Consider the following 27,282-nt stretch of genomic DNA (forward strand, 5'->3'; position numbering starts at 1 on the left):
TGGACCGTGAAGGAGTTAGAATTGGACAGACAAAAGTTATAAAGGTCTGAGTATGGTCAGGCAGCAAGGACGGCCATAACTGAGTCTACCCATATGACCCCTGCCATCTGATCATAGTCTGTATTTAGACATTTTTCATACTACATAATTAAGGTGTTTTTCCTGATTGAAAAATCATAACAAGTACATCAAGTATATAATAAGCTTATATATATAATAAACTAAAGTGGGGTTATAATTAATTCTTTGTCATGACTAACATTTAGAGGTTCCAAATTTTGTCAATCAGTTTTTAATATGAATCATATTTGGAATCTTGTATTTTAGTATACTTTGTGGTGATCAGATTTTAAGAATCTGTTGAACTAAAATTCAACAGGACTTGTATAAAGTAGGACAAATGTTTCTCAAAGTAGGAAAATCTCAAAGGCTTCTTTGATTGTGCCTCAATTCATAGAACTGACATGATTCTTTCAAATTATACAGATTGCTCTTGAAGTAATTGCAGTGTGTATCTTTTAATAGGAAAGTGCCATTAGGTGAGCAGTTTAGGTCCTTCCTGCATCTCTTGTATTTTTTCCTCTTTAATTGTGAGCTATTATATCCATGAAAAGGAAATTTGGAACACATTTACATACATCAACAAGAGAGGTTGGGAAGGCTTAGAGTGCCATTAGTTCCAGATCAAATTTGAAAATTAAATCATGCTCATGATGATTTAATAAAGAATGTATTTTACTGATGACATGAAGTGATATACAGGAGAAATATTCCAGGTTTGTACCAGGCTTCAGGGAGCTATTGATGAGAAGTGATATGTGGGCTATGTATGTAATAAGACACAGTTTATAATTCTCACAGGGGGCTATGATATGGTATCAATAAGATGAAAATTGTACTTTTAGATGGTTTGGTTTTGTTAAAGGAGAATTATCAGGGAAAAGATTTAAAAGAGCACAGTTGAATTTTCTTGGTTGAATAAAGTCATTGATTTAATATGATGCTGTCGGGTTTACTTTATTTGAAGTTCAAGTAGGCAGAAATTAATTTAAAAGTTTATTACACATAATTATACAAGTAAACAGATCTTAAATGTATTTGACATTAGAGTATCTCAGTAATTTAGAATAATCTGTTTCTGACCTTGAGAAGTTCTCCATCTACCATACTTATCTCAGTCCACTGATATCTTGTTGACCTTCCTGGAATTGAAAGGTGATTATAAGCATTTTTTACCAAGAGTATAAATGCCACCGAGAGCCAGATCAGTCTGCACATCTTGGGGGTGATGTTGGTTGAGTTAACCCTCCACATCATGGCAGTAAACCACATTAAATTTACCACAGCACAGTTCTGCCACTGTATCGTTCCTGGACAAGCTCAGTATTATAAGTCAGCTTCATTTTCGTGAGAAATTATAACTTCTATACATGCCAAAGCAAAGGTACAATGCAAATGACTGTGTAAAGGATTTCATGATAAATTATAACAAAAGTGGCTTGCACCGTCTGGGAATCGATCTCCAACACTGTACCTATTGAGTAATAACCAGACAGTTACCTGCACAACCTTGTACTTTGAGCAGGCTAAAATTTTACTGTTCGCTGACCAACTTCAAATTTTCATCTTGGTATTCCCAAAATTGATAAAGGATAGTTTCAAAACTGGAAATCTGTTTAAGTCACTTAATCAGCAGTATTTAAGGGTTAATTTAATGGTATTAACAAGGAGCATTAAGTCTATTATAATATGGTGATGTTAGATCTCAGAGACTGTCATGTATAATTTAAAACCTTCACAGGTCAGGTATTTTTATTTAAAAGTAAAATTTTTTACTAAAAGTACATAAGCTATCAATTATTAAAATTGTAAAGTATTGACATATCTAACAGCTATTTAGAGATTTCTGAATATCTCAGCTGCCCAATTGATAGAAGAAAACAAGTTGAAATGATGATGGCTTAAGGTAGACCATGGGTAATGGGCACCATTAGGAACTGTTAAATTGACAACATAGGACAGTTATATGTCTTCAAGGTCACCTGTATGCAAAATTTTAATAAAATTTACCGTGTGGTTTACGAGTTATGGATATATTTCTAAACTAAGACTTTGCCATTAGAAGGGCTTATTTTCAGAAATGAAGAAACTCTAAATAATCTTTAATATCATCATTATAAAAAATGTTTTTCTATTGCCCATTGTAAAGAAACAAATAATAACATTCAGGTAACAAATTACACAAGCAAAATGTTTGTTTCTAAACAAAATGTTCTTAATATGTATAAAAATGTTACCCTACCCCACCCCCTTTAAACACTTATTTTACCATTTCCCTATCTTAAATGCCTTATTCAAAATATTCCTAAAATTTACCATAATGAGGGGCTGTTTTCAAAGTTTGCCTAAATTTTCTTAAAGGTATATTGGTTGATAATGCGAAATATTAAATACTTTTACCGTGTAGTTTTTACTTTATTAAACTTTGAAAATATCTGGTATCATATTTACTATAAATTTTGGCATTATTTAGCAAATAAATACCTACAATAATTATATAATTTAAATCAAACCCTTTTTTCTTCATTAAGGGATCAGAGAGATACATAAAAAATGTTAAAAAGAAAAAAAAGAAAGAAAAAAAAGTTGCCCCTCCTGGGGCTTTAACCCACGCCCCTCAATTTCAGTGTTGTTTGCAAGCGATTCTAGCCTATTTGAATACTCTTCAAAGTGGAGGTAATGCATTACCCATGGTCTACCTTAATCAATATAATTATACATACATGTATTAAGAATAAAATGATAAATGTTTTATATTTAAAGTTAATTTGATCAGCTGATCCTGATGTTATAAAGAAATGTTTTTAAGCTCTAACTAACATATCTCCTGTTTGATTGGCAGAATGACAATGTTCACTGACCAGTGAAAGTCTTGACTCAGAAAAATGTTTAGCAAGACTGAAACTATACAGGAAGATACAAGCTCCTGTGGGATTCATTAATTAATGGTTTCTAAACAGTAGTTGATTAGTATAATCTGTAGGAATTTATCAATTGCCAGGTATATAATACTACAAACAACATCTGTTTAGATAGATAACAAGTATAGCTGGTTACTGGTATATTGGTTCCCTGCTCATATTGTGTCATTATTTGTACTGTTTATACTGGATCTAAAAGTGATTTTTTACTGCCAGGAAATTCAATTTCTTCAAATGTTCAATTGAACAGGACATTTTAATTTCATCAGGTAATAAAAAGTGGGAATTTATTAGCTCTTTGCAGAGTTTAATTGGTGATCTGGAGATTCATTGGCAGAGATACTTTGGTTGTTGTTTAGCTTTGATGTTTTTCAAACTGTAATTTGCATGTTACAAAAATGTAGTTTTAATTACAAGAGATTTTAGATTTTGATTTCCATTAATTACTTAATGAAGTAGCTTTTGTCAGTCAGGCTAGTTTTCTGTTAAGGAAAATAAAATGATTTTTTATAATGATTCTGTTAACAAGGAAATTCATTTCCTTGATATTCTGCTTGTATTTCAGAAACTGTTGTAAAAAATCAACAACAAAACTTTTTTTCCTCAAATAAAAGAATATAAAAAACTGTTTAAACAATTTCCATACATGTAATAATTATATTTTAAAGCAATATATAGAGGATATTTGTTTAGTTCAGTGTAAGATCGGAATATATTTCACCGAGTGAGCACCAAAAGGTATATTTCACGAGTGGCACAGCCACTAGTGAAATATGAACTTTTGGTGTTTACAAGGTGAAATATATTTGATCTTACACTAAACTAAACAAATTTTCTTTTTATTATATGCAAAGAAACGTTTTAAAAAGACATTAAACCTAATACTGAATGAAAAGCGCGCCAAATAATAATATAACGTTACATCATTTACGACGTCAAGTCATTAAATTGGTACCCAGTTCTGTGCACGCTGGTAAGGGGCTTAAATTCAAAACAGTGAAATTATCAAAGTGGTAATTTCACTGTTTCAAACAGTGAAATTACCAGTTTTATATCACTGATATATTTCCATAAACCACCGAAAAGTATGTAATATATACAGATTCAGATTGTAGGTTGGCTTGGGGGGAGGGGCTTTATTCCATCAACTTGATTTACTATACATCATGTACATCAGGATAATTATATAATGTATGAAAAATATACAGGCTTATTATGTTAGTTAAGATAGTGGAAGGGTGCCAAACTTGCAAAAAATAAAACTAATCATTCAAGTATTATTTAATGAATGAAAATTGACTTATTATGTCTTCAGACTAGCTATGTAACTGTTTTTGTCACATATAATAAAGTTATTATGGGGTATAATGTAGTATAATATGGGAAGACATTTTTGAATTAACTCTTAGTTTACTACGCAATTCTACCAGTGCAGACTAAAATAAACTGGCATATTAATGTCATCTGATCATGGTCTGAACTGTTCAGTCACTACTTACTATAAAGATTTTTGTAGATCAATTCCTGTCTGTTGTAAACCATAGGGTAAGGACAAAAAAATAGTCCTCTTGGGAGTTTTCCATGGAGAGGGAAGTTCTTAATATAATTATTTACCATAAAACTGCTTGCTTCAGTAATTTACTGATTAAGAACAGCATAAAACACAAAAATACTAGTTTTGCCAAACCTGTTATATCTATAGAAAATGCATTTTTATGCCCCCACTATCTGGGGAATGAGTGAGGTATAATTATAGGCTTGTTCCTTGTCTGTTTGTCTGTCCTGAATATCATGTTGTCCATCCTTACACTGATAAACAAATGGTATGCCGGGTAGCTCATATCATATATAAAACACATCTATAGTGCTTGTACTAACCGTGGGCAGTGTTTGGCACCCAGTATAGAGCCACAACTTGAACCAGCAGTCTGATCAGACTCAGTATTGTTGGCTAATGCTTATCAGCTTCCATATTTCTCACCATCAATCCTAAAATTGATTATAATTGACCTATTTAATTGGATTGGCATTTGGAGAAGGTAACATGCAAGAAATCTTACAGGTAAAGGTTTTTGTGTGACAGTGAGTCTCCTAATGTAGAAGATTCAAGCAATATGTGGGATAGCAAAAACATTAAAAAAACACTAAATGACTGGGGTGTTGTGAAACAAGAGTCAGCTTTAAATTGATAAACACACATCAAAAAGAAGTTAAAACTCTTGTAATTTTACAACTCTGAATATTGTAGAAGGCAATATTACCATACATTGATTTTTAGAGCAGCTTATTGTAAATGGATCGTCTTGTACTTCCACAAGTTAAAGAAGCTGACATTATACTTTGTTGTTGTCACATAATATTGTCTCACAAAAAACTACTTGGATAAACTGTTATAACTTGGAAATAAATTTTACGAACATTTTAGTATTATTTGAAATTGGTTTTTAAATTGGAAATTTCCTTGTGGATGATGTATATAATTGAATGTTAACATTAACTGTCTTGTCAAAGTAATTATTCTTTACTTTGTTTAATAAAATGTTTCCTCGTTAATGATGAAGAGGGCTTGTATTAAGAAACACGGAAAATACCATATATAAAGCCCTTTTCTGTGTACACAAGGATTAAATGTTTTCTTAGTTTTGTTAGGTATATGACTTTGTACTGAAAAATGTAGTTTTGTTTGAGAAATAATTATGTGTTTTGTATATTTTCAGATATTCCACTTAGATGTTGTGTGGAGAACTTTGAGTTACAATAAGAAGCCATGGCTTTGCATGGCCCTGCTTCTGTTTTAGATAGTCGTGAAATAAGTAGTAAAGACAACTCAAGTCACGTTGTTAGAGATCGCTTGACTCGTCATCGAAGTCCAGCTAGATCGTCAAATCGTTGGAGTTACACGAGTGAAGAAGGATCTGATGACGACGAAGTGATTAAGCCAAAAATTCCACAGCCATACAGGACAAGTTTTAGTGCTATTGCTCCACCAGATAGGATAAAAAGGGACAGAAGTAGATCTACTAGCCCGTGTACATCCAGTTTAAAGGGAAGTAACAGAAATAGGTCGAAAAGTCCAGGACGAAGATCTAATAGACGCGTGACATATGACGAGACCGTTAAGATTCGTGGTTCAGAAGCTAGTGACAGTCAAGTGACAAACTTAAGTGATAAAGATTTAAACGAGACTTCAGGGCATTTTTCAGCTGACAGTTCAATGATGGAGTCAGACATGTCAAATTCTAGTCAGAGGGATATTTCTATGGAATTACGAGAATTGACCCAACAGATTGTGAAGGAGTATTCTTCTTTAGAGACTAAAGATAGTCTCGATTTGTCTAGTCAAAGTCGAAATCAAAGCCACAAATCTAGCACACCAAATGGAACCGCTAAAGTGATGGTTTCTAATAATGGTTCAATGAAACCAAGACAAAATGTAAAAGTGGTAAGTGAAGGTGGACAGAAAAAGAAAATTATAGTTAGTGAGGACTATGACAATGAGAGAAGTGTTAGTTATCGTGTTGCTGTCACAAATAATTATTCTGATGAAATAAAGCAACAGGCAGAGGAAGTTATGAAAGATGTTTCACCAACATTAGTAGTAGAACCAGCTAAAGAACCAACAAAAGTCAATGAAACCAAAGATTCAAAATCACGAGAAAGGCATAATTCTCTTCCGAATGAAAAGGGTGAGATCGAGAGTAGTCGACTAACTCCTGCTAAACGATCAATCAGTAGCAGTATAGGAAACTTTTTCCGCAGATTGTCACCTCATGTCGGCAGAAAAAACAAAAAAGGTAATCTTTCAACAGCTAGCTCTCAGAGTTTGTCTCCTGGTGATGAACTTGATGGTTCCTTCCAAAGACATAACAGTACAAGTAGTTTGTCTCGCGGGAAATTAAGGAAGTCATTAATGAAATTAATGGGAAAGTCGAAGAAAAGCAGTAAGTCTTCTAACAAGTCTGATTCCTCATTTGAAGATTTGAACCTGTCTAATAACAGTCATTCTGACGGTTCTAAACAAACGCCTAAATCAGCATTATATATGAAATCCATTGAACAAACGACGAAAAATGACAAGGACATGTATCACAAGTTCAAAGACCGTAAGAAACAGAAGTCAGGGGAGGCAAATGCTACTGGGAAAGCTGTAAAAGTCTCGCCAAAGTACAGTTATGCTGACTCGGATAAACCTAGCACTACAGAAACTAGCATCAGTTCATTGCTGTCTGGGGATGCTATAGAATGTGATTCCCCAGTCAAAACCCGGCCTCCTGACACTCTGGATGTCAAGCTTGTACCCAAGTCAATACAAGCTCTTCAAGCATTACAGATTAGTACAATATCGGGTGATGATTCTATTGGTGATTGTTCAATTGATCCAAATCTAACAGGTTAGTTTCTTCCTTTTTCATTTTAACTATTAACTATACGACCGTGCATTTATCGTCAGTGACTGTTGATTTTTTATGCAGCTCTATTACACAATTATAAAGTACAGAGACTTCACATGTGACAAATAATTGGCAAGGCACAGTCATTTACAATTTAAGAGCTGCAATAAGTTGTGATGCTTGGTTATAATAAAAGCTTGTCTGTATAATTAAAAAAGGACTTTTCTACTTTGTAATACATAATGGAATGCAAAGATTTATTAAAAATTTAATACAAAATTGTAAATGATAGGCCTACCAGATGTATATAAATTAAATTCTGACTGTGTTGATTTGGGGAAAAAAAATATATCTTTATAATTTATTTTCCAAAATATTGTCATTAACTATTTTACCTCTTGTATTTTGCCCAAATTACCAAATTTAACTTTGCATACACAACTTTATACCAGACTCATTTTATGTTGTGACATTAATTTAAACAAGTTCTTGCAACTAAAATTAATCTGCTTCAAGTCTGCTCCCTTGAACTAACCAGTATCGGTGTCATATCAGGAAACATTGGTTGTGACCCTAGTAGGGCTTGAACCCATGACACTTTAACCACTAGGTCACATTCTTCGATAATATTTGCAGGGAAAATGACTGTGCCATAAGCTTACTCGCATGTAGTCTGACTAGTGGATGCTTAGGTGTAATTCTTGATGAAGATATTTAGTATTGTCATAGTTTTAGTACTTAATAACTAGAAGAGTTTGCCTCTATTGATGTAAAACAATTATTTGCTTGTTTCTTTACTGTTTTGCAACATGTGCAGTTGTCATTATGTTAAAAAAAATGTTGGTGTTTTTTTGGTCTGCTTGAGTCTCTTGTAAAGGGAGGCTACTTTTTCTACCTTGTCACTTTTCAGAATATGACACAAAAGTGTTCACAAGTTGTCTCCCTTGTGAATGCTGAAAAATAAGAATAAATAAATGATATTTCAGTGTTATATAATTGTTTTTGCTCAAAAATCTAACCTAAGACATGTCTAAAGATGACCTTAGATATGTTATTTTTTCACTTGTTAAAGGAATTTGTTTAGTTAATAATACTGTTTGTAACAAAAATTCATAAAAGACTTCAGTTAACCTTACTTCAGGAGAAAAAAAACATCAGCTGGAAAACAAATTGTTGTTTGTATGTAGTGCTATAGTAAGTGCTCTAATGATTTTCTTGAGATATACATGATACGCCCATAGATTGTAGAACATGATAATACCTGAGTATGATAGAAATAACATGAATTCCACAGTATTAACATTGTGAGAGATAGCTTCAATAATTACTTGCATATGCCACTACTATACTATACTGGTTTGTATTTCTATCATGCTGTCCAGACCAAACTGTTGGCTATTTAACAATTTATGATATTGAAACACTTTAAACTTACAAATTATTGAAATTAACTGTTTCAAACTCAAGGCCAGGCACTGAGTCCCTGATACACATAGTGTATGTGTTGTTTTACCTATATCCAGATGGTCAACATTTTAGCATTTTAAATGATTATTTACTTACTTGAAAAAAAATAAACAACAGAAATTGAAAAATTGGACTGAAACCTTTTATTTATGAAAATAAATGACTTTCAACATAATTTAAATTTAGAAAATAATATACTTTGTGTCCTGTCCAAAACTTCAGCATGCATGGTGGAATTTCAAAATAAATTTATATGCATTAAACCACCCAAAGTAGATAATGTGTCATACACAAGACCCAGGTCCCTAGCTCAGAGGTCAAAGTCCTAACAAGGGATTGACATTTGTGCTTATATAGTCATAATGCAGCTAGAGTTTGTGTTAAATTCATAACTTCTGCATGCATGGTGGAATAATTGTTGCGAGAGCCACATTTCCACCCTTAATGTTCAAGTCTTAATATGAGGTCAAGGTCAAGATATGTCTTCTTATTCCATGAAAGATGCAGATGTCTTTGACAGAGGATAGGATATGACATGCATAACACCCAGGTTTAATGTTAAACATGAGATAAAAATGTCATATTCCCCTTACCCCACCCTTCTGGTGCATACATGTCGTATGGACACATTTCTAGTTCTTTACTTCAGTTTGATGGGGAACTTGCAGGCATTTTTAAAGCTTGAATAAAAAAAAGACGCATTGCTTCAGTAAAATCAAATAATGTCTTTGATACAATGATGTTATCACACCTTCATTGTGACTTATTTCAATAAAATGAACTTCAAGTTACCAGACAGTTAGACTGTCCAATTTTGTCCCAATTATAAATATTAGAAAATTGTCAATTAAATGCTGGTTTTGACATCAGAATTGCAAGATATTAAATCTTCACCATGTTCAGTCAAGTAATCTGTGGACTTTTCAGTAGCCATACTTCTACAATGACTAAGTTTTGATAGCATTAGGTCTTTTGTCTTTCTTTGGAGTCTCTGACATATTGTTATGGTGAATGTGATGGGAATTGAGCGAAAGAAGAGGGTTGGCAGTGCTAAAGTTGCTCGGAAACCATGTTTATGAAATTGGTTAATGATTAATGTTATGTAAGTAACATACTGCTAATTGCAGGAGAAAGTGAGAAAATTTTATTGCTTGCATGCTATGGTCACACTTTATTGTAGCTTAGCAGTATGGAATTCAATATTTTGAAATTTGTTTTTGTTTTTCATTTTAGCATTTTCTACTTGAATTAACATTTAATATGTTTAACTGCAATGCCAAGATAACAATTTTTCTATTGAAATAGAAAAATCATGACAATTTTCTGGCAACGCCTTCATATTTGAATAGTATAATTAAGTACAGCAGGCTTGAGGAATGTTTGCTGTCTTTAAGGTATTGTTAAAACAATAACTGTTGATGAGTTCTTACCTCATTTGAATCTTATGAAAATTAAATTGATTATTTTCAATATGGTAAAATGGTATTTTATTAGAGAAAAATTATGTTTGGGTGTACGCTCCCTTATCAGCTGATTGAATACACTTCATTAGTAAGAAAGAGAACGGTAGAAGAAATTCAACCGATGTGCAGGAGAGTAGTTTGGGTGGAGCTGAGCACTCAACTCCTAATCTAGAGGTCCAAGTCCCATTCTCTTTCAACCTCCACAAATCCATGCTGGTGCAAAAACTGGTTGAAACACCCAGTAAGCAGCCAAAGTGCAATGCATTAGCTAGGTCTCCAAAAAGGGGTTTGACATTAACAGATAAACAGATGTTGATTTATACAAACCCTTAGCCAGCTGCATCTTTTCCTACCCATACAATCACCAACCAGTTCAGACTTAGATCATGTGACACATCCATGCTGTCTGACCATGGTCTGAGCTGATGGCTATTCAGCTGTCAGTACAATCATTTTAATAATTTCCACAAAAATGTTGAATGATTTTGTTCAGACAGAAATATAATAAAAAATAAGTCTATTTAAGATGATTTAGCATGATAAAGGTTTTGAATTATATTATGTACCCATGTTGTACTTGACAGAATTGATCATTTTCCCTTGATATATGTATCAATTACTGGTAGCCAAATCAAATTAAATGCTTCTCTCTGATGCCTTTTTTCACGTAGATAATTCAATTTTCTATTGACTTCTGTCTATAACGAATGAGAATTTTATTCCAATAAAACCCTCTGATTTTGCCATTAAATCCACTGACAATGTTTTCATTTTAATTCCACTGCTGTCATGTAAAGGTTTTTCCATCAATATTTTTTTATTTCCTACTATTCTAGGTGAGATAGTTACGATTATTCTGTGGGCCAATCAATGAAGTCTGAAAATTGCATTTTATTGGCAATTATCAAGGCGAGCTACTGTTAGTATTGACTAATGAAGGTGTTCAGAACTGATATTGATGATAGTAGCTCCAGGTAATGAGGTTCTGAAGGGTGTTTTATTAAATATAGAAAGAAAAAAAAATTTTTGGGTTAAAGGGTTTTTTTCCGGGAAACTTCAGGGCATTCTTGCATTTATTTTGCTTAACTTTGGAATTACCCAACTTTTTCCCCATGCTGGTAAAGGATACCTAGGGTCACACGCTATTTTAGGCAATGTTGACCGGGTTTTTTATTCCCGGACCATATAAGCTAGCTGGTTGAGTTTCTTAAAATAAAAAATCAAAGATTTTGGTGGATTAAAAACCTGGAGCAGAAAGGGCAAAAAAAAGTAGGGGGGAAACCCATAATGTGAAAAGAACTTTAGAATTTTTGGTTAGAAAATTTTATTTTCTTTTTTCTCGATTTTTTATTTTAGATAGCAATTTTTTGGGTAAATAATTTCCATTCATGAGCTAAAATATGCAAAGATGTTGAACTTTTTTTGAAAAGGAAATTTCACTGCCTTAAAGCTCTTGAAAATGCACAGGGGCACCTAGCCCTTTGTCCCCCAAAAATTAAAGATGAAATTTTTTTTTAGTTCTTTTTTCTTTAAAAATATTTAAAGATGACAGCGAGATTAATAGCCTATACCAGGCACTCCACCCATTTTTTGTGTCATTTTTTTTCCAAAATTTCGGGGAGAAAAGGAATCTTTTTTTTTAAAAAGTTTAATATTTTTAATTACTGTTACTAATTGGGAATTCCCCAGTTTTCCAAATTACTCTTCCCTAGGAACTTTTTCAGGCCTCACATCTTTCTAAAGGCAGTTTGGGAAGGGTTTAAATATGCATAACTTTTTTTTTTTTTCAAACCCCGGGTGATTCAAACTGGCTTATTGCTTGGAAGGGGAGATTTGGGCAGATTTGAATAAATGCATTTTTTTTTTGCTTCTTTTGAAATTTTTTGGTTATAACTTGGCTCCATTTTGATTTTTTCTGTACTTGAATGTTTTGTTTATTTTATAGCAGTTTCCGCACCTGAATCAGTACTGATTCTCTACCAAACAATTTGTAAAATGTGCAATTAATGCCAAAAGTGTATTGGAATTTAAGTTAGTGCTTTTTTTTTTTGGTGTCACCTCATTTAGCTGGAATTTAAAGTGTGAAAATATCTATTGTTTAGAGATTTGGAGAATTCAGGTTTTTTAAGGCAGTTTTAAGAATCAATCATGGGTCTGAGTAAGAGTAAAAATAGCAAGACTAAAGTGGAAGAAAAAAGTAGTCCCGATAAAAGTGACAGTACTGGTAAAGATGTCAATGAGAAAACAGAAGATGAAGTTGATGGTAAAGCTACTATAGGTAATTAAATACTAATTATCATAATTGTTAACTTATAATATCTTGATGCTTTAAGTTGTGGTAGCTGATAATGCTACATGTATGAGTATATAGAGTCAAGTGATCGAGTTCGACTGGCCTTTTTTTGGCAACATAATACATTTCTAAATGGAGCACTGCGGAAAATTTTCTAAAAAGAAATTTTTTTAAAAAACGTTTTAAAATATTTTCCCAAAAACAAAGTGCTTAAAAAACAAAAAATTGGGTAACTTTTAAAAATTCATTAAAAACATTTGAATAACCGTTTATTTTTAAACAAATTAAAATTCTTTAGCAAATTCTTTCTTTGGTGAAAAGTCTGCAGCTCTAGCAAGAATTGAAGAAAAAAAATTGTCAAAATTTGTCTCAAAATTTTTTGGGTTTAAAAAATAAAAGATAATCAGCTTTTGTTTGCAAGAAAAATTAAAATTTTTATTATAAAAAAATGAAAAAATTACATCCATGAATTCAAAAAATTTTTTAATAAACTGAAATATACAATCTGTCAACCCAATGAAGGTTCTTAAAAATTTAATTTCCCTGTTTGATTAAAAATTAATAATTTTTTTTCATGTCAATACCCTTTTGAAAAATGTATTCTTAAGGGGAAGTCAGACTGTCTGAAATGGAATAAACAATCTGAAAATTTCCGGGTTAAAAAGGGGGAAAATTCCCTTTGGGATTTTGCTACATTATAAAAAAATCTTGTGTATGATCGACAGTTGTAAAGTTTTTTGGGGTGTGGGAAAAATGTCCCCATTAACTGTAATATCTCCATCTCACTTCTGTTTTTACAAATAAAGTTGTTTCTGTTTTCATCTGGAAAAAAACACTGAATGCCCGAAATTATTGATGAAAAATATATTTTGTATTCAGTTTGAAATGATTAATATCAAGAGTTTTTTGAGTATTAAAGGTAGTTCAATATTCCTCAAAAATCTTTCTTTTTTTGTAGGTCTAAAGAGTTACTTTCCCGGACAAATGCAGTTTACAGGACTTTTCCCGACAAAAAAAAATTTTTCAAAATTTTCCCCACATGGTCAGTTTACAGATTTTCCTTACATAGTGCGTTAAAAAACTTTTCCCATTGTGCAGTTAAAACTTTTCCCCCGACTATGCGTTTACAGACTTTTTTTCCCCAAAAATTGTGCAGTTAACAGGACTTTTCCCTTACATAGTACTGTTTACAAGACTTTCCTTTGACAAAGTGCAGTTTACACAACTTTTCACTTATATAGTGCATTTTACAGGACTTTTCCCTTACATAGTGCAGTTTACAGGACTTTTCCCTGACGTAGCACAGGTTACAGGACTTTTCCCTGACGAAGTGCAGGTTACAGGACTTTTCCCTGACATAGTGCAGTTTACAGGACTTTTCCCTGACGTAGCACAGGTTACAGGACTTTTCCCTGACGTAGTGCAGTTTACAGGACTTTTTCCCGGACGTAGTGCAGATACAGGACTTTTCCCTGACGTAGTGCAGGTTAAAGGACTTTTCCCTGACATAGTGCAGTTTACAGGACTGTTCCCTGACATAGTGCAGTTTACAGGACTGTTCCCTGACATAGTGCAGTTTACAGGACTTTTCCCTGACGTAGTGCAGTTTACAGGACTTTTCCCTGACGTAGTGCAGGTTACAGGACTTTTCTCCGACATAGTGCAGTTTACAGGACTTTTCTCTGACACTGCAGTTTACACGACTTATCCCTATCTGCTGAAAAACCTCTTAAATTATATTGCTTCGACAATGATAAAGACACTTGTCTTAAAATGTTATCATCTTTGAAAAACAAACACTCAGTAAGATTTGTTTACTTTTTTTGGCAGCTATATTTTCTCACCATATCACCAGACACCATTGAAAAATTATGCTTCCTGGTTTTTCAATCATTTCATGACCTTGATCCACTCTTTCTTCATTTTTGTTTTGTTTCTCAAATATTTCATCTTTGTAAATCATCTAAACAGATATAGAGATTTCTGGCAGTTGATATCTGTGCATGCTGTATCTTATATATAATTTCTTACTTTATCAATGGAACTTACATATAGAATTCAAAAACTGATGGCAGTGTAGAACTATGAATTTTGGGATGACAAGTTCAATTTCTAGCTGTGCTCTTTAAACATATGAGGATGGGTTTTAAACCAAGGTGCCTGCTTCCATCCCATTTGAAGTTTTTCCTTAGACATGATGAATGATTTTGTCGAAATTGTAAGAGGAACAAGTCTGTTTCAAATATTTAGCAGGGTAAAAACACAATAATTCTGGAATGCAAATAGACCCATCGTCTTTCACTATCATCAAAAAATATGAATAAATCCTAATGGACACATTATCCACGAGCTTAGAACTGGCCATATACCACAATACTCCATAAAATCTCTAAACTTATCTAATTTAAATAATTGTAAAATGTAGAAAGTTTATAAAATGGTAAAACACCACATAGATTGTGAACTGAAATGTGCCAAATATACATGTCCAACTTCAGATATAATTGTATACTAAAGAAGAAACATAAAATACACATAAAGAAAATGAAAAATGAAAAGTTCAAGAACAACATAAAGATCAAAACCTATAAGGCTGTTACTGTTCAAAGAAATTTTGATGATGAAGAAATAATCATCTTGGAAGGAATCTGTAAAAAAAAGCAAGGTTATATTAATTAAAACTTTGGCAGACTTTGAAACCTTTGGTATGTGGTATATGATGTTTAGGAACAGTAAACTGGATGAGTTATTGAGTGGGTGTTTAGTGTAATGGTCTGACAATTTGGATGACTGTCAGAATTCTGCAGTCAAAATATATCTGCTACTTATTTCCTCATGCTGTTTTCATGTGCCTGAGAGAATAAAAGAATTTGTTCTGTTCTGTTCTGTTCTGTTCTAGTAACCAATCAAGCAGCATATGCATAAATATTCTAAACATTTTCAAGTTTTTTGCTCAACTATGTTTTGCTGTTAGTCTGTTGGTTATAGTGTGATTTTAGCAGATTATATTTTAGATGACTCAATACTTGCAGATGTTACCTTGGTGATCATGTGAGTAAGGGAGCAGGAGACATGCAGGAATGACAGCAAATGATTGCATTATAAGTAAAGGGAGGTAATTGAAAATTGCAAAACAATTGTAAGGGGTTATACTATACAGTGTGATCAAACACATTAAGGTTATATTAATTGGTGACAAAATGACATAGAGTATGAACAAAAATATTTCGATGATAAGGTGTAACAAAATGACATAGAGCATGAACAAAAATGGGTAACATGATGGCAAAAGACATAGAGCATAACAAAAATGGGTAACATGATGACATAGAGCATTAACAAAATGGGTAACATGATGACATAGAGCATGAACAAAATGGGTAACATAATGACATAGAGCATGAACAAAAATGGGTAACATGATAACATAGAGCATGAACAAAAATGGGTAACATGATGACATAGAGCATGAACAAAAATGGGTAACATGATGACATAGAGCATGAACAAAATGGGTAACATGATGACATAGAGCATGAACAAAATGGGTAACATAATGACATAGAGCATGAACAAAAATAGGTAACATGATGACATAGAGCATGAACAAAAATGGGTAACATAATGACATAGAGCATTAACAAAAATGGGTAACATGATGACATACAGCATGGACAAAAATGGGTAACATGATGACATAGAGCATGAACAAAAATGGGTAACATAATGACATACAACATGGACAAAAATGGGTAACATAATGACATAGAGCATGAACAAAAATGGGTAACATAATGACATACAACATGGACAAAAATGGGTAACAAAACTGACATTCAGCATGGACAAAAATAGGTAACAAAATGACATACAGCATGAACAAAAATGGGTAACATAATGACATAAGGCATGGACAAAAATGGGTAACAAAATGACATACAGCATGGACAAATTATTTGGATAATAAGGTGTAACATAATGAGCATGGACAAAAATATTTCAATAATAATATGTTGTAACATTAAACATATTTCGGCGCCATATGACCTAAACTGTGTTTGTGTGCAGTAAAGAAACAAAATCATGAGCAAATAGAGAAAGTAAGAATCCCTAAAGAAAGTCCAACACGTCAAATAGAAAATGTTGCAGGCTCGGTTTGATTGAGCCTATTCATGGACGGTACTGTCAAGTGCTTAAGCAGAATTCAACATTTAAACGTGAAATGGTAAAATTTGGAATTTAGAAACATCCGCAGATGTGTTCATACGGCGGTTATCATGGAACCTTCAATGTGACACAGTAGTGCCATTCCATGAAAAGCGGCTTATGGTCCCCAAGTAATTAAATGCGTGTGCCCTAAACAAGAAACAATGGGCTGAACTAAAGCAAAAACATTAATAAGGGGTAACATAATGACACAGAGCATGAACAAAACATGAACAAGTTAATGAAGTTAGGAAGAGAAAGTTAGGGTTCAAAAGTAAGAGGTATATCTATAACCTAAAGCATGTGTTATATATAAAGACAGTCCAAGTGTTTACCAGGGCAGGTTTATCTGCTGGTGTTATCAGAGCTTGTTCAAATATTTATATAACCAAGGAATGTTTCATTCCGGTGATAGACTACCTGTAACCAGTGCCACTGAATGAAATTACTACTTTATTTGATCTAAATGGATTTGTAAGAGCTATAAACTTTGAAATGTCATCAAAAGTACTGAGCAGTTTGTTTATAATGTTTCACAAGAGATTTGTTAGTAAATTTATGTTTTTGCTTTTACTCTGACAGTTTTTAAAGCAGCATGCCTCCAGATGCATTGTAACATGCTTATTAACATGAACATTTTGAAAATGTATTTTAAAGTTGAAAATTGTGAAGTGAACAAAGAGTGCAATTAAAACATTGCAGACTGCACTTGCAATCCACAAAAATTATAAAGGGTAAAACATGCAAATATAGCCCTAGTCACAAAGTAGAAATAATATGATAAATACTGCAAAATCAGAGCCATTTATTAATACCCACACATAACAAGTAAATTTATTATTACTTGAATCTTTTTATTTTCCTTAAAATCCTAGTAAATGTTTCTCATCTATTTCATTGAAATAAGTGGCTCATCTGGAGGCATGCAGCTTTAACCCATAACCTTTGCTCTGCTTTGAATTAAATTATTTGGCGGAGTGCATTTGAAAATCAAGGGATTTCAATCATATGATTATTAATTTTAAAGGAAGCATTAATTTATTGTGTTTGAAATTTGAAAGTTTGAAAAATAATATCTTCAACTTATGGCAAAATAAAATGTATGCCTCAGCCAACGAAGTGAAACATAATAGTCACTGTTCATATTATCAACTGCTATTAAAGTTATGTAATCAAGTAGGATTTGCATACAGTTGTATAAGAGTTACTTCCCTTCACTAAACTTAATTTATTGTTAAAGCAGAAAATTTCATGTGTACATGTGTATATTGAAGGTTTTACGCTACAGTAAGTAGCTGAATGGTATAAGTTAGTAAGAAAAATTTTCTCAATGTAGATGTGTTAAACGGTGATAACTAAAACTAATATAATACTGGTCATATAATGTAGGTATTGAATTTTTGGAAACATGTGGGATAAAGTTTGTGTTTGTTTGGAATACAAAAAGGATATTTGGTCTTAAACTGGTAGGTATTGATAGAAGATTTGAGAATATTTTATCTGATGAATTTTTATCTTTTACAAAAAGTTGCAACATCAGGCCTTCCTGGCATATTATTCCATATCAGGTCAATGGGCGGTCAATGTCAGAGTATTTTGTTTGTTGATACTATATTTTGTGTTTTGGTCCATTTTTCTTATACAATATGTATAATAAACTGTACACATGTATACATACTGACTATAAAGTTTCCTGAAAACATCTGGTAGAGCAAACAGCTGTGTCTGTCAAAGTAAATGTTATTTCAACACTAACCCAAATTCATAACATGCTGATATTATATTTTACATATTGAAAGGTGCACATGTGATCTCAGTGCAAATTTCCTATCCTGGCATTTCTCCCACATTGCTTGACAGAACAACCATGAGATTTTATTTTGAAAAATGGGTGTGGCAAATCGAAAATGATTGTTACTTTTTGTCACAGGGTCATTCAGTTATACTCTTCCATATCTTATATATAAACTGATATAAACCTGATTTAAAATTTGTTTGAATGCCACAATGATGTTACCGGCAGTGTTTTCACTGTTATGATTGTCTGGTATATAGTTAAAATTATAAAATATCAAGAAAACCACCTTGTATTATTGTTCAATCCTGTCGGATCAAGCTGACTTACAGAATGGTCCTTGTGGATCTACTTGTGTGCTTGAAATATTGCACAGAGGGGCATTTTTCTTTGTTCTCCAGGCTGGAAAGATAGTACATAATGTATGTGATCCTAAATTTTTAATTACCCTCCACCTAACACATCCACTCCACTCAAAAAAGAAAATTGTCAATTTGATTGTCCTTGTAGTCATTTTGAGTGTTTGAAAGGTCATGAGATGATTGTTTTCTTAATTGCACTTAAGTAGGTCATGCAAAGGTCCTGAGACACACTTTCATATGAAATGCTTCTTCCGCCATTAAAGCTTATAGTTGCAGCGTGGCTAGTGGCTAACACATCAGACTAGTAAATTAAAGATTTTTCTGGCAGTCCCGTCAAACCCCGTCCAGTCTGGCAAGCTGTTGATTCTTTTAGCAAGAAACTTGACAGTCAGTTACTACACTTATGACTACAGTTATTTCATATGTGATTTGGGAACAGTCAAAGTGTTGGCCCGAGGTGGAGGGGAAAGTGTTTTGAACTGTTGCCCAATGCCGTAAGCCGAGGGCAACAGTTCAAAACACTTTCCCTAACACAGAGGGACAACTGGTTGATTGTTCCCAAATCATGCATGAAATAACTGTTTTATTACCTGATCAATTACTGTTTTAACAGTACTTGCAGAAGAAAAAAGGAACAAGAAAATAGTTTTTCAAATATGTTTTCAAATATGTTAATAATTAAACTTTCCAAATTTAACAATCTTTTAACTCACATCACGTCTGGTTTATGACGCTCAAAGACACTCCTCTACATGACGTCAGAGCATGCCAGGGAAACAGTCAAAACTAATTGACCCGGTCAACAGTTCGCGAATGTGGACGTTTTAAGAATTTCTGAAAACAGTAAAAAATTCCAAATGGCATTTATATAAGCTATCAGGTAATAATAATTATTGAATTAAACAGTGAACAATATACATTATTTCTAATTGCCTTGTGTAATGGTCAATGTACATTAGGCCTGATGGTGCACTACTTTGTAAGTAATGCTTCCATTTTATTTTACTTTTCTGTTTTGCAATTACAGATTAGTTTTACTTTAGAATTGGTGTGTGGTAAAAATATTGTAACATTCAACATTTTAACAGGTTCAAATTTTCCATATAAACACAGCATTGAAAGATTTATATTGAAGATATTGAAAACCCATTATTATACAGTACTTGGTGGTTTTTATCATTTTTGAAGAGCAAGTTTAGGCTTGAATACATAAATTGTGCCAAATCTAGATATATAAGTAATTGGTCTGTAATTGATTATACATGCATTATTTGCATTAAATACCTTTACAGGTCAGTGCCTTGGGCAAGCCTGTCATCCTAAGTATAAGTATAGAAATTTAACCTTTGTGGGAATGTATTTTAAAGATTTATTTATGTATTAAAGATTATCATGCTGGGTTTATGTTTATAAAGCATAAAGGATTGATTTCTTTGCATATTTTACTGTCATCCATGCAAATTTGCATTTAAAGTTGTCTAGATTTTCCACCAAATATTAAAATTGAACACAAGTCTAGCTTTTACTGATTTTTTAGAAAATTTAAACCATTTACACATGTGAATGATTTTAAATGGTAAAGAAAGACGAAAAAAGTTCTATCAATGTAAATCCTGTTTTAGTATAGGGATGTTGATAACTATTCAACTATAACATTATTATATGTCTTCTTGCATTTTAAACATTCTGAAGACAATGCTAGCTAGCATACCCAGCCCTATATTGAACCTCAGAACTATAATGAACCATTTATACTAAACTCATCCCTATGGTGACCTTAGCCCTTAGAATATAGCGACCTCTTATGTTACATTAGCCCTGTAGTGAACTCTTATAGTACCTCAGCCCTATAGTGAACTCTTATAGTACCAGGGCCCTATAGTGAACTCATTGTGTACCTCAGCCCTATAGTGAACTCATTGTGTACCTCAGCCCTTAGATAGTGAACTCATTGTGTACCTCAGCCCTATAGTGAACTCATTGTGTACCTCAGCCCTATAGTGAACTCATTGTGTATCTCAGCCCTTAGATAGTGAACTCATTGTGTACCTCAGCTCTATAGTGAACTCATTGTGTATCTCAGCCCTATAGTGAACTCATTGTGTACCTCAGCCCTATAGTGAACTCATTGTGTACCTCAGTCCTATAGTGAACTCATTGTGTATCTCAGCCCTTAGATAGTGAACTCATTGTGTACCTCAGCTCTATAGTGAACTCATTGTGTATCTCAGCCCTATAGTGAACTCATTGTGTACCTCAGCCCTATAGTGAACTCATTGTGTATCTCAGTCCTATAGTGAACTCATTGTGTACCTCAGCTCTATAGTGAACTCATTGTGTATCTCAGCCCTATAGTGAACTCATTGTGTATCTCAGCCCTATAGTGAACTCATTGTGTACCTCAGCCCTATAGTGAACTCATTGTGTACCTCAGCCCTATAGTGAACTCATTGTGTACCTCAGCCCTTAGATAGTGAACTCATTGTGTATCTCAGCCCTATAGTGAACTCATTGTGTACCTCAGCCCTATAGTGAACTCATTGTGTATCTCAGCCCTTAGATAGTGAACTCATTGTGTATCTCAGCCCTATAGTGAACTCATTGTGTATCTCGGCCCTATAGTGAACTCATTTTGTACCTCAGTCCTATAGTGAACTCATTGTGTACCTCAGCCCTATAGTGAACTCATTGTGTATCTCAGTCCTATAGTGAACTCATTGTGTATCTCAGCTCTATAGTGAACTCATTGTGTATCTCAGTCCTATAGTGAACTCATTGTGTACCTCAGCCCTATAGTGAACTCATTGTGTACCTCAGCTCTATAGTGAACTCATTGTGTACCTCAGCTCTATAGTGAACTCATTGTGTACTTCAGTCCTATAGTGATCTCATTGTGTACCTCGGTCCTATAGTGAACTCATTGTGTACCTCAGCCCTATAGTGAACTCATTGTGTATCTCAGTCCTATAGTGAACTCATTGTGTATCTCAGCCCTATAGTGAACTCATTGTGTATCTCAGTCCTATAGTGAACTCATTGTGTACCTCGGCCCTTAGATAGTGAACTCATTGTGTACCTCAGCTCTATAGTGAACTCATTGTGTACCTCAGTCCTATAGTGAACTCATTGTGCACCTCAGCTCTATAGTGAACTCATTGTGTACCTCAGCTCTATAGTGAACTCATTGTGTATCTCAGCCCTATTGATACTTCAGCCTATTGTGAACTCTTGATGCAGTTTGACCATTGGTATATGTACTTGAAACAGTCGGCATTTAAAAACTGAATATCCTTTTAACTATTTTAACACATTTATGGCTCGTGTTGCATTGTAAAGCCTTAGACTAATATGTTTAGGCTCAGGTGTAAAACTAAATGTCATATGTACTTTCCTGGTTTATTTTAAGATATAACAGTCTAAATCTGACTGGTTGATTTTTATGATATTATCAATAGCTGAATAGAAATTGACCAAAATTTTCACTATTTGTCTCTTGTATTGATTTATAAACATTAACCACTGTTGAATAAATATGTGCAGTAAAAATAGTTTTGTTTGGGTTTCATTTAAATATTGCTGACCTAGACTTTTTATTTGCCATTTCACTTTTTCAAGATAATTATTTCTAATTATTTCTTTTTACAATTAATATATATAATAATGCGTATATAAAAAAAAAGGAGAATGTATTGTGTGAATAAGGACATGTAATCTCAGGTGTTTTATTAGCATACATTGAAAGCTTGTCATTGTTAACAATTGTCCATATGAACAAGACATTATCTAATATATTGTACAGATATGTATATTAAATTAATTCAAATTGCTTAACGATTCTTTTCACCAGGAACTTTTTATACTGATCATAAATCTCCTTGCATCTAAAAAATTGTCTCCCTTTAATATAGTTTCAAACAATATTCAGGATATTGTTCACTATTTTGAGATAGACGTTTGTATTGTTCAATTAGGTATCAATATATAATGAGACTATTTCAGCTTTATATGATCCTCTGTCAGTTTATTTGGCCATTTATATACCATCTGACATCTCTCTATATGTTTTCTATCATGTAATATTTAAGGATTGTGACCTGGTAAGTTAATTTCAGTAATGGAACGCAGGAAAAACTTGAGTTATATCAGAGACAGATGCCTACATTACACAAGTTCAATATTGTATGATATCTCTGTTTTGTATGAAATAGACCTATACAATATATATTGGTGACCCCATATAACTAGAGAGAACAGGACATGGCTTGAAACAGCCCTGGAGCAAAGTATAAATGTTTTATAATGATTATTATCACAGTTGATAGAAGATAATAATACAGAGATACAATATTTTGTTATTGTCAGATAACTTGTTTCTACTGGTCTGATAACTTTATTGACATAATATTATACCCAATAATACTTTGAGCTAAGATGCAAAGCCTCAGCCGCCATGTATTATATTGAGTTGTCAGCCGTTTTTGCTTCCTATTTTAATTGGTATACAAACTTTTTTGTTTTCAAATACTTTCCTATTTAGGACTTAAATAGATCTAGATCTATGTTAACAATAGACAGATTGTGTGTATTTTTCTCCTTTATTTGTACTGTGTATACATTGATAACAATCTACAATCCAATGTTTTATTTTTGTTTCTCCATTAAAGTGAATTGGTCTACAATGGGAACATTTAACATAAGTATTTCAAATGTAAATAAAAACTATAGAAATGAATATTTTGGATTTTTTCTTATGAAATGTTTCTGGAAAACATAATTTTCATATAGTTTAAAGTGATTTAGTATGGACATAATTATATATATGATGAATAAAAATATTTTGTGCGATGGCACTTTATTGTCTTCTATATATTTATGTCATATCAGATCATGTATCCAGCACTTACCAACAGCATCCATATATAGTTCTTTTGTGGTTTGTTTTCATGTTTTTATACTGAATACTATAAATATAACTAAATATAGTAATACAGACCAATCCACTTTAATTGGAGTATAATTTATTAGCCAGCTGTTGTAGGAATGTATAGATCAATGATTACATTGTTTTATTCCGTTCTGTTCAATACTTTTACATTGCTATAAGCATAGTTGTGTCAACTTATTGAGAGTAGATCTGGCTGCGTATATATTATGTAGACATTATTGACTTCTCATTTTAGATTGTCCTCTAATTATAATAATGTTTGAATGTGTCAAGTGTCAGGACTTATAAAAGAGAGGGAAAAAATCAAACTGTGAAAATTTTAAGTAAAAATCTAACAACTTTAATTTTTGTGATAAACTTATCATTTAATCAGGTGTTTATATGTATATATATATTTATGTACAACTGGACTTTCATTGGATTATATTTATATCATCATCAGCTGAAAATACTTTAATCTGAGATAAAAAGGGTATTACAATACTGATAAAAGATAAAAACATTGAAAGTGATATGTGCAGATAATTAAAACTTGGCTTCAGGTTGGATAAAGTTGATACCATTGTGATATGAAATAGGTGTAAATTCATTTAAAAGGGAATTAATTAAAGGTGTTTCAACATGTCAGATCATATTTTATGTCATGGTTTACTGGCTTTGTTTTATTGGCTTTAACAAATATTGTAAACCGTCCACTGATTTACATTGTACTGTTTTAAATTCAATTGTTCAAGTAAGCATATTTGTTGTTCAACTGATCAAAATTTAAATTTTATCTTTACCTGCATAACTATAAGTTATAACATTGAGTGTTGATTGAAAATTGACATTAAGTGAAGGAAGGAATTTGATTTTAAAGATGGTGATCATGCATGGTGAACTCCCATGTATATATGAAGGTAACTTTTTATTTATGAATATATATATTTTTGTCATTGACAATAATTATTATAACTCTTTTGAAGTAAATGTTTAAAGAAAAATAAATAACATAATTTAATGAAATTGTACATGTAGACTGTCTTTGTTTATAAAGATACATACTTGTACATGTATGCACATTGATGATTGATTATTTCAGCATATTTTATAAATAAATACATAATTAAATGTAGTCTACATATTATTTTTTTTATGAAAATGTACAGTAATTATGGCATTAATATCATTAGATGGTTGACCAATGCATTATAAATTTTTAGTGTTCTAAAATTCTGGAAAATAGTTTCAGTCTTCATGTATGTATTCATTTTGATATTATTTATTATTATTATGAAAGTGAAATGACCTTGACCTAGTTATTTTATGGTATGACTGAAGGTTTAAAATAAGCTATGGCTAAGTGCTTAATTAACATCTTAATGTTGCTGACTGAAAAACTGTCTTGCTAATCAAGGAAGCTATTCAGCTGTAGCTTTCATAACATCAGAACTGCTGGCTAATGTTCCTTGCTGCTCAGATATATTGTTCTAGAGATCTCTAGTCCACTTAAGACTAACGAATGACAACATGACCTAAGACCGATATTGATTTGTCTTGAAACCTAACCAAAAAATGTAAACAAATAAACATTGAGGATGTTTGGTTTTGTTCAATGAATGAACCTATGTTCATAGGTATATTTTGTCTGGCAGTAGAAGCAAAGGTATATTTTGTCTCGTCTTACAGCTCATTATTTGGTTAATGATTTCTGCAGTTGTTAATCACTGTTTCATTGTAACATCTGTTTTGTTCCAGACAATTAATTCATCTAGATATGCATAATTTCATCATAAGTTTGTTTGTGGTTCAAAGCAGTATTTTGCAATGTCATATCTTGTTCTTTCACAGAATGGTGCATTTTGGATAGCAACATGAATATTGATTATTATATGTGTGTTCAAATTTAACATGGGCTATCTGCCATTTCAGACACTTTAAAACAATGGACCCTGCTTTACCTCCCTTTATTTTCAGAATATACTGAGCACTGTTCGATCAAAAATATTTCATTTCTATATGAACTAAAAAGTCTTGTTACATGATATTTTTGGAAGTCCTTGGAGACATTACTGCTGTCATTTATATATTACTATTTTCACTTTTAATGGATAGCATATTATATATTACCAACCATGTCCATGAAAAAATGCTACATCTGTAATTATGTTAATTGCTCTAGATATTTTGTTCTCATCATTTAAATACATGTAGTGTGTTACTCTATGTAGGATTTGAGGAAACACAGAAAATTAAGTTTAAACTATCAATAGAATGTAATTCATGTAGCTTAATTATTATTACCACTTTATCATTATCAGTCTGAGTTACTTCCCTTTGTATCTAATTAAATCAGAGAATAAGCTATTTTTGCCACTTTAAGATGCCTTTATACATGGCATTCATTACAAATTAACACCCAATTATAATGTTTTGTTTTGTTGAGATGTAAGTAGAAATAAATTGAATAGATAGTCTGACCAGGAAATGACCTCCTGACCTTGTTGATATTTCAATGATGATTATCTATGTAATTACTTGATAGGTCTTATTTCTGTACTCATAATTTCCTTAATTAAAATTAGACACCAGAGGACATGTTAGGAGTGCAAATACCAGTCATATGTGTAATAGATTTATAATTATAAAATAGTTACTAGAAGGTCATCTAGATGTGTATGTTAACATAAATGTGCATATTGTAAACTGATGGAATAATGAAATATTTGACTGGAATTAATTATCTTTAACACTTTCTCAAGGTATTGGTTTTAAAGTTACTCTAGATTCAGTATGTTTGACATAATGCAATGAAGTAACAGTATACATGTACATTTTGTTTATGTTAGTTTATATATAATACACTGTAAAATGAATACATAAACAAGAGTAGTAATTTATATATTTGAAACCTTTGAAACATTTTTTAACTGTCAACTGATGATTTAAGGAATTAAAGTTTTTTAGGTTAAACTGCATTGAATTACAATATAGTACAGACCAGTTTGTCTGGTTCAATACATGTTAGATTGCACATAATATACAATGTAGTTTTATGATAGCCTTGTTCAATACTAGTTAAATTGCATTGGTGTACAATGCTCAATACTGGTTAGACAGCATATAAGTACACTACAATACAGGCTAGCTTGTTTTAATACATAACAATGCCTGGATCAATACAAGGCAGTACAGGCTTATCCTGGATCAATATAACACACTACCTGCTAGCCTGGTTCAATACAAAGTTTTACAGGCTAGCCTGGTTCAATACAATGCAGTACAGGCTAACCTGGTTCAATACAATGTTTTACAATTGCTAGCCTGGTTCAATACAATGCAGTACAGGCTAACCTGGTTCAATACAATACACTTCAGGCTAGTCTGGTTTAATACAATG

General features: G+C 32.4%; 1 protein-coding gene across 5 annotated transcripts in view; it reads left to right on the top strand.

Moving 5' to 3' along the window:
• The window catches only part of LOC132744210 (serine-rich adhesin for platelets-like), an 89,877-nt gene that overhangs the window by 43,378 nt on the left and 19,217 nt on the right, over window positions 1–27,282 (top strand). For 4 of the 5 annotated variants that reach the window (XM_060732831.1, XM_060732830.1, XM_060732832.1 and 1 more), the window contains exon 2: window positions 5,699–7,372. In XM_060732831.1, the coding sequence (XP_060588814.1) occupies window positions 5,749–7,372 (1,624 nt within the window). In that variant the 5' untranslated portion in view covers window positions 5,699–5,748. Of the gene's footprint in view, window positions 1–3,121; window positions 3,251–5,698; window positions 7,373–27,282 lie in introns of those variants that run through there. The other variant, XM_060732833.1, reaches the window with a different exon arrangement.

This window comes from Ruditapes philippinarum, unplaced genomic scaffold, assembly GCF_026571515.1.
Source record: "Ruditapes philippinarum isolate M1 unplaced genomic scaffold, ASM2657151v2 ctg2181_1_1_1_1, whole genome shotgun sequence".
NCBI classification, from domain to species: Eukaryota; Metazoa; Mollusca; class Bivalvia; order Venerida; family Veneridae; genus Ruditapes; species Ruditapes philippinarum.